Genomic DNA, 7,866 nt, shown 5'->3' on the forward strand with positions numbered 1-7,866 from the left:
TGTTACCCTGGGCTGCTTCCAACTGCAGGCAGATCCCAGAACCTGCCTCAGAAACCACCGATTATGTATAAAGTGCTTGTATGTATGTGTGGATGTATGCATGAATCCATGTATTTAGCTTAACACATTTTTACTATTACTGATTAGTCTATCAAAGGAATCCTAAACCATAATTTCCAGTGTGGGGTTGACATTATTTCTTGCCCTAATCTACGTAGAATATACTTCCTCACTCAGGTGTTCTGACTTTTCAGATTCCAATTCCAATAAAAACAATTTCACGTAGACCTAAACCCTTAACTTTCTTTTCAAGAGCAATTGGCCTTTCAACTTTAACCATGGCAACTTCAAGCCGTGTTGCTTATTTGATGTTTATGTACTTTATTTGTTCTAGGACTGAACAGGAAAAAATGCTTGCAGTGCTAGTTTTTCTGTGATTTGCCTACGCAGTTGGAAAGCCTACCTGATTTGGAAACCCTGGATTAAGAAATTCCTTTGAGTAAAATTGCTAACTTTGTTTGTATATGTTGTTACAGGAGCTTTATTGCAGAAATGACCATTTATATCAAGCCACTGGGCAGAAGTAAGTGTTCCTGCTTCTTTGCTGTACCGCGTTTTTACATTAAAGTCTTGGGCTTACAGCTATGTACTCGAGATAGATATATACAACAGTGTTTTAAGTAAAGCTAGCGAATGAAATTTAGAAAAGACACGATTGGTGGCCTCGGAGGTATTCATAAAGGAGGTAAGACAGCCAAGGAACAACAGTGTTAAACATGGAAGGAACTAGCGCACCTGACTGGTTTGCCTCTTACAAGTTTTGCAACTTTGAAAACAACGAAACTTATATCACTAGTTCTCAGTTTACTTATCTTCCAGTTGAGAGAAATTGCATAAGATTCGTTTCAACATGAGAATTCTGTAATTAACGTGAACAATTTTAGGTTAAATGTATGAAAGACTCAAACCGTTGAATGGTTCACTAAAAGATACTGTTGAGTTTTCTATTCTAGACACTAAAAATTAGTTGCAGGATGTTTAAATATAGATGATAAATAGTTAACATCTGGCAGCCCATTGATCTTATCAGAATTATTATGGCTGGGTTGACTGATTAAGATAACGGCATTTTTGTACTATCTAATCACCTCCCCAAGGAGTCCATGTATTACATTGGGTTACTCATTAGCCTGCTAACCATAGCAGTTCGTACCCACCAGCCCCTCTGAAGGAGAAAGAAGAGGCTTTCTGCTGCCGTCCTGTAAAGATTGCTGTCTCAGAAAGCCGTTAAGGGCAGGGTCTTTATGAGCGGCAATCAGAACTAGTATGGTAGAACAGCCATGAGGCAGGCATTTCCATTACAGATGAGCATCATTGGAGTGAAAGAATGGTAGCAGGCATCAAGCAAGTCTAAAACCCAGTAGAACAAATTACATTAGTTCTCAAGTCTGAAAACAATCTGGGCAGTGGCACTGTCTTCCAGACTCTGCGTGGAGGTCCTTTAGTCATGCGTTTCCAATTTGCCTTCAAAGCCCGTTGGAGCAATAGTGATGCTCCCATAGCAGCCATCTTCTCTTAGCCCAACTGAGTAGGAATCTCAGCTTTTAATTGTTTAACGTGTTTCACTTTGTCTAAGTTTATATCTTCTTGCATTTTACTATAACTAGCGAGAAGCCGCCATACAACCCTTTTAAGAACTCGCTTAGAAATCTCCCCACCCAGGTATCTAAGCCCATCACCTAAAAGTTTACCTTCCACCAAACATTTGAACAAAATTCAGACGAGTCTTTTGTCACTTCATAAACAACATTACATCTCCTTGGTTTTAATTACATGTCTATTTGTTTAAGGCCTCATTAGAAGCTAACATTCTGCTGCAGGCACCATATGTTATAGTCTATAAGACTCTATAGTTGGCTGCACTTTCGGAACATTTATCAGAATGCCTTTTGATAATCATAGTTCTTCAACAAGGTCTTTATGATAATCTAGGCTTTTATTGTTAGGGCCCATAAAACTTCCCAGGACCCGTAAAACTTCCCAGCCTCAAACAATTCCAAAGTTGCGTCTTTCTTTTAGGTTACTGTTACAATAGCAGTCCCACTTTGCTGTATAAATTCTTGTTACCTATCTTTAGTTGCCTAGTGCTGCTATTACTGAAATTCCAAAAGTTGTGATTCAATCCATAACAGCAACTAGTTCAAAGGGGATTTAACCAGAACCTCTAGTTTGTGAGATACTGTTTTATTCCAAATTTATCCTTCAGCCTTTGGTAATTCTCATCTTATATCATAGGGATTTTTGCACGTGAACATGGATCAAATAAGAAATTGGCAGCCCAGTCTTGTGCCCTGTCACTTGTGAGGCAGCTCTACCATCTTGAAGTGATTGAAGCTTACTCTGGACTTACAAAGAAGAAAGAGGGAGAGACAGTGAGTCTAAAATACTTTGTTCAAGAGCAGTGAGCATATAATCATTATTCGTGTGCTAGATCAGTAGTTCTCAACCTTCCTAATGCCTCATGTTGTGGTGACCACGCCCCCAACCAAAAAAATTTCTTTTCATTGCTACTCCATAACTATAATTTTGCTACTGTCAAGAATCTGGCGACCCCTGTGAAAGGATCGTTTGACCCCCAAAGGGGTTGCAACCCACAGGTTGAGACTGCTGCGTTAGATAGAACTGACTTATTGTTGGCTATAGGAATATTCCAGACCCCATGTTGACTGCGTTCTCTTAATATGAGTAGATTTGAGTAATGTTCATATGTCTGTAACATGATTTGTATGATCATTCTTAGGTGGAACCCTACAAAGTTAATATCTCTCAGGATTTGGAGCATCAGCTGCAAAATGTCGTTCAAGAGCTCAATCTTGAGATTGCACCACCAGTAAGTATATAACTATTTGGTTTGCCTTTGAATTTAATTTCTCTGTCCAGACAAGCAGCTCTTCACAGTTTTTGTTTGTTTACAACAGCCCGAGGATCCTTCTGTTCCAGCTGTGCTTAACATGGGTAAATTGTCCACATTTGAGCCGGCTCAGCAACAAAATCAAGTGGGTGTGGTTCCTTGGTCACCTCCACAATCCAACTGGAATCCTTGGACTAGCAGCAACATTGATGAGGGCCCTTTGGCTTATGTGAGTGTATCATTGTTCTTGAAACCAGGCTCTTGTGCATTACACTCAAACTTAACTTTATTTGCATGTTTAAGTTTAATAAGAAAGTCTAATTTGAAGCTGAGTTAATGTTCTTTTGTTCAACTTGTCTTTCCGATTTTCTAGGCTACTCCAGAACAGATAAGCACAGACCTCAAGAATGAATTAATGTACCAGCTGGAACAGGATCGTAATCTGCAAGGAGTAAGCTTGTGAAATACGTACACAGCTCCCAGCTTCAGAACTTTATATGAATGGGCAAAAGGACCATGAATTAGTGCATTTTGGTGTTTTAGTTCTGGGAGGATAAAAATGGGTCAAACTGCTTCATCTAGTTAACTTCTGAGCTAGTTGTAAATTTAAGGGCCCGGGAAGATTTTTCCATTCTAACTTTTCTGGAGGGGCAGGGATTGTTAAAATGTGAGAAGAGAATACATAGGAGTGCTTTGCAAGAATAGTGAAAAATAGGGTATGGACAAAGTCATAAGCGTGCTTAGAAATTGAATTTCTGGAAAAGATTATTTAGAAACTTAGTGTAAAGAAATAGTTCGATCAGAGATGTAAATATACATGTAATTTTTAAAAAAAATTTTATACATTTGGGTACTCAGCTAATAGAGGACTAAGTTCTTTCAGAGATAATGCTCTCCCTCCTATCCCTCCCCACTCCACCCCACCCAAAGAACGATAGGATTAAAATAGTTGCTTCTTAATGTGTGTTGGAGACACTTGTCCGAGTAACTTTTCTCCTACAGATCTTGCAGGAAAGAGAATTACTCCCTGTGAAGAAATTTGAAAGCGAAATCCTGGATGCTGTTAGTCAGAATTCAGTTGTGATTATACGAGGAGCTACTGGTTGTGGTAAGACCACCCAGGTTCCTCAGTTCATTCTGGATGACTTTATCCACAATGACCGAGCAGCCGAGTGCAACATTGTAGTAACTCAGGTAAGTAGCAAGCTAGCTATCAGGTGTATCTCCTGTGGATCGTTTGAGAAGTGTGGAAATGCCTAGCGGGTGGACTAGTCCTAATTTAACTTTGGTCAGCTCTTTGTAGTCACTTGGATTGTAGCCAAACAGTAGAGGATTTGCCTCTTTAAAATTTAAAGGAGCAGGGGAAGCAAAAGCAAGTTAAATTTCATTCTTGTCTAGTATCCTCTGATAGGCAAACTGGACCGTGAAGTGCAGGATTGTTTTTGCCTGGACTTCAAGAAGGTTTCGGCTTAGAATTAGAAAAGATTTGAGTGTTCTTTGAGTTCTTATCAAAACTTAATCCTACCTTAATAATGAGTAAGAACCAGTCTAAGCTGAGTTGAAAAGGAAAATATTCTGTTGGAATGGAAGAAGAGTATCATCTCTTGCTGTTTTCACCAATTCTTTATAATTAGTTTCATGAACATCTGTTACCGTGTGTGGGCCAGCAGAATGATTCCTAGGATTTTTAATGGCAGCTTTTTCTGAAATGTATTAACAGGTCTTATTTCAGGGTGGACTCCAGCTTTTAGATCACTAGGGGACTCCTATGTTACTTTTAGCATATTCAAATTCAACATAAAGTTTAAAAAGGTAGAATGATTGGATTGGGAGGGCATTTGTTTGGCTTAAGGCAAATGTCTTCAGGTAAAATGACTTCTCTGAGCTTACATTTTTAATCACTCAGAATGGAAAAATACTTGTCACCATTGCCCTGGAGCACAAATAAAATAGTATCTGTAACTCATAGTGACCCAATAGGGTGTAATAGAACTGCCCCTGTGGGTTTACAAGACTAATAACTTTCCAGAACTCTCCTTAGGAGCAGCTGGTGGTTTCAAACAGCTGACCTTGTGGTTAGCAGCAACCCATAGGGTCGCTGTGAGTCATAATGGACTCGTTAACAGTGATTTGGGGCTTTTTGGTTGTTTGCTTGTTTTTTAAAGCAACTATAGATTTTACCATTGTTAAACTGAACCCTAATCAAAAAACAAAATTCCTGCCATGGAATTGATTCCAACTCATTGCAACACTTAGGACAGGGTAGAACTGAACTGACCCCCGTGGGTTTTCAAGACTAACTTGTTAAAGAAGTAGAAGCCTTGTCTTTTCCCCTAAGAGCAGCTGGTGTTCAAACTGTCGACCTTGTAGTTAGTTAGCCCAGTGCAATAAGTACCACATCTCCAGGGCTCCTTAACCAAAATCATAGCCTAATCAAATTATATGAATCATCACAATCTACTCTTTCATAAACTGACATCTTTATACATCTTATTAAACCATACATAATTGCCAAGTAAAGCAACTATATGGTCATAACATACAATCCAAGACACACTTTACCTCTGCATCCTAAATTTTATAATAAATAAAAAAGACTTGGTGATGAAACAGATGAATGTACTTGTTGATTTAAACCCACTCAGTGGTCCTAGATAACACAATGGGATAAGAGAGCCTGGGTGATACAAACAGCCAGAAGTGTGGCTTTTCAAATCTAAGAAAAGTTTCAGGGTCAGGCCTTGATATCTGCTACCAAGAGACCTCAGGCTCAGAAACCTTATGGTGGGGCAGTTCCCTGACACATGGAGTTGCCTTAAGATGGAATCAGTTTGGTGGCAGATGTTAGTGGAGAGAAATAGTTAAGCCATACATGAAAAGGAAGCTCTGCAGGTAATAAAGAATACATGAGCCTTGTGGGGGGGGGGGGGGGGGGGGGGGAGCAGTTATTGAAGAGATAAGTAGAACAGCTCCATAGGCGATGACATGGAGTGTATTATAAACCTTTATCCATAGTCCTATATTTCCATCTTCTCTCAAGCAGGATCCTCTCCAAAAGTTACCATTCCTTATGTGTGGTGTACATTATGTCTGTAGTGGCTAATAAAAATGTGGCTAGATGATTATTTGCTTTAACCATATTTGTCACTAGTCCCATGGCCTAAGGCAGTGGTTCTCAACCTGTGGGGTTCTGCAACCTCTTTGGGGTTCGAACAACCCTTTCACAGGGGTCACCCGATTCATAACAGCAAAGTTACAGTTGTGAAGTAGCAATGAAAATAATTGTATAGTTGTGGGTTCCCCCTCCCCCCATGGGGACCTGTATTAAAGGGTCACGGTATTAGGAAGGTTGAGAACCAGTGATGTAGAGTACAGTGAACCCTCGCCACTTCGCGCTTCGACTTCCGCGGCTTTACTCTATCGCGGTTTTTGCATAACAGCGCATGCTCTGTCATTACTGCCACTGATTGGCTCATACTGTACACGCTTGATGCCATAAATATAATAAATAATAAATGATAATTGTAACGTCCAAAATGTTTTACTGTATTTTCCCTTTTTCGTTTAATAAATTGGGTAATACGAGTGTTATGGTGACTAAAGGGTGTTTTTTCATGTCCTCTATGCTCTAACTATGAAAATATTTGATTTACAAATAAGGAATCCTACTTCGCAGAATTTCATTTATCACGGCAGGGTCTAGAACCGATTAACCACGATAAACAAGGGTTCATTGTATACTCGCAATTTAGAAAAATGAATGTTTCCCATGTGCTGTAGATTTCTGGTGGGAACAAGTTCTATATTCTGTTAGCCACTGTAAGGTCATCAAAAGCAGAGTAGCCTTAGTTAGCTAGCTCCAGGGTTTTCTGTGACACCCAAGAGGAAAAGTGCAACAAATATTTGATTTATGAATGAGTTAGTCGATAGGTAATAGTTGAGCATAGCAGACACAGCAAAGAAGGAAATTTTTCACCTTCCTGATTTCGTAAATCTGTTTTCTTAAGGTATCTTTTGAGTGTAGCAGACAGTAACAAGCTTCCCAGTGATGCCTTTTCCCTTGTGTACTACTATGGAAAATCAGTGTAGAATGTCCTTCAATGTTTGGGTCATTGGCAAAAATTTGTAGACTTTTAAAATTATTTTTATTCTAGGTTTTAAAAAAGCCATAGAATCATTAAATTAAATGTAGTGGGTTTTTATTATTTTTAATTCAATGATTTTTTTTTTTTAAACTGCCATAGAATTTGTTGGTAATTTTTGTTCCAGGGCTCTTATAATTTGGCTCTCTTTAAAGCCTTGATCGTTGCTGCTCATTCTTTTGTTCATTACTGAACTGGCAAAGGAATAGGTAAATGATACTAGCAATAACTACTAGTGTGATGTTGATTTTGTGAATTTTTAATCACTTTTTTCTTATCACAGCCCAGGAGAATCAGTGCTGTGTCTGTGGCAGAACGGGTTGCATATGAGAGAGGAGAAGAGCCTGGAAAAAGCTGTGGCTACAGTGTTCGATTTGAGTCTATACTTCCCCGCCCTCATGCCAGTATAATGTTTTGTACTGTAGGTCAGTGGTGTGTTTTGTTTCGGGCTACCATTTGGGATTTGTGTTGTGTTCATGTGGAGGATTTGGTTTTGCTCAAAAGGGCCAGTTTGATAATTCTTGTTTGTAGAGAGCTTTTGACAGTTAATTTTGTTGGTGGAATGTATAATGTATCTACTGAAAATCACTCTGAGGAGTAGAGATGATGTTTTTTAATAGCCCTGGTGGTGCAATAGTTAAGCACTTAGCCACTAACCAAAACTGTCAGCAGTACAAGCCCACTGCTGATCTGTGGGTGAAAAGACTTATCAGTCTTCTGAAAAAAGGTGAGCTTATAAGAAACATGGTGTGGTAGGGTCACTGTGAGTCAACTGCACGCAACAACGCAACATGTCTTTTAATACTATTTTCA

The 7,866-nt window shown here is 39.1% G+C and overlaps 1 protein-coding gene across 1 annotated transcript in view; it reads left to right on the forward strand.

Moving 5' to 3' along the window:
• DHX9 (DExH-box helicase 9) overlaps window positions 1–7,866 on the forward strand; it is a 42,088-nt gene that overhangs the window by 14,142 nt on the left and 20,080 nt on the right. The window contains exons 8-13 of the mRNA XM_045297987.1: window positions 2,296–2,432; window positions 2,801–2,890; window positions 2,979–3,140; window positions 3,285–3,362; window positions 3,914–4,105; window positions 7,337–7,624. Of these exons, the coding sequence (XP_045153922.1) occupies window positions 2,296–2,432; window positions 2,801–2,890; window positions 2,979–3,140; window positions 3,285–3,362; window positions 3,914–4,105; window positions 7,337–7,624 (947 nt within the window). The remainder of the gene's footprint in view (window positions 1–2,295; window positions 2,433–2,800; window positions 2,891–2,978; window positions 3,141–3,284; window positions 3,363–3,913; window positions 4,106–7,336; window positions 7,625–7,866) is intronic.

The sequence above is a fragment of the Echinops telfairi genome, unplaced genomic scaffold (genome assembly GCF_000313985.2).
Source record: "Echinops telfairi isolate 266 unplaced genomic scaffold, ASM31398v2 ScPeMD7_7424;HRSCAF=8462, whole genome shotgun sequence".
In the NCBI taxonomy this organism is placed as follows: domain Eukaryota; kingdom Metazoa; phylum Chordata; class Mammalia; order Afrosoricida; family Tenrecidae; genus Echinops; species Echinops telfairi.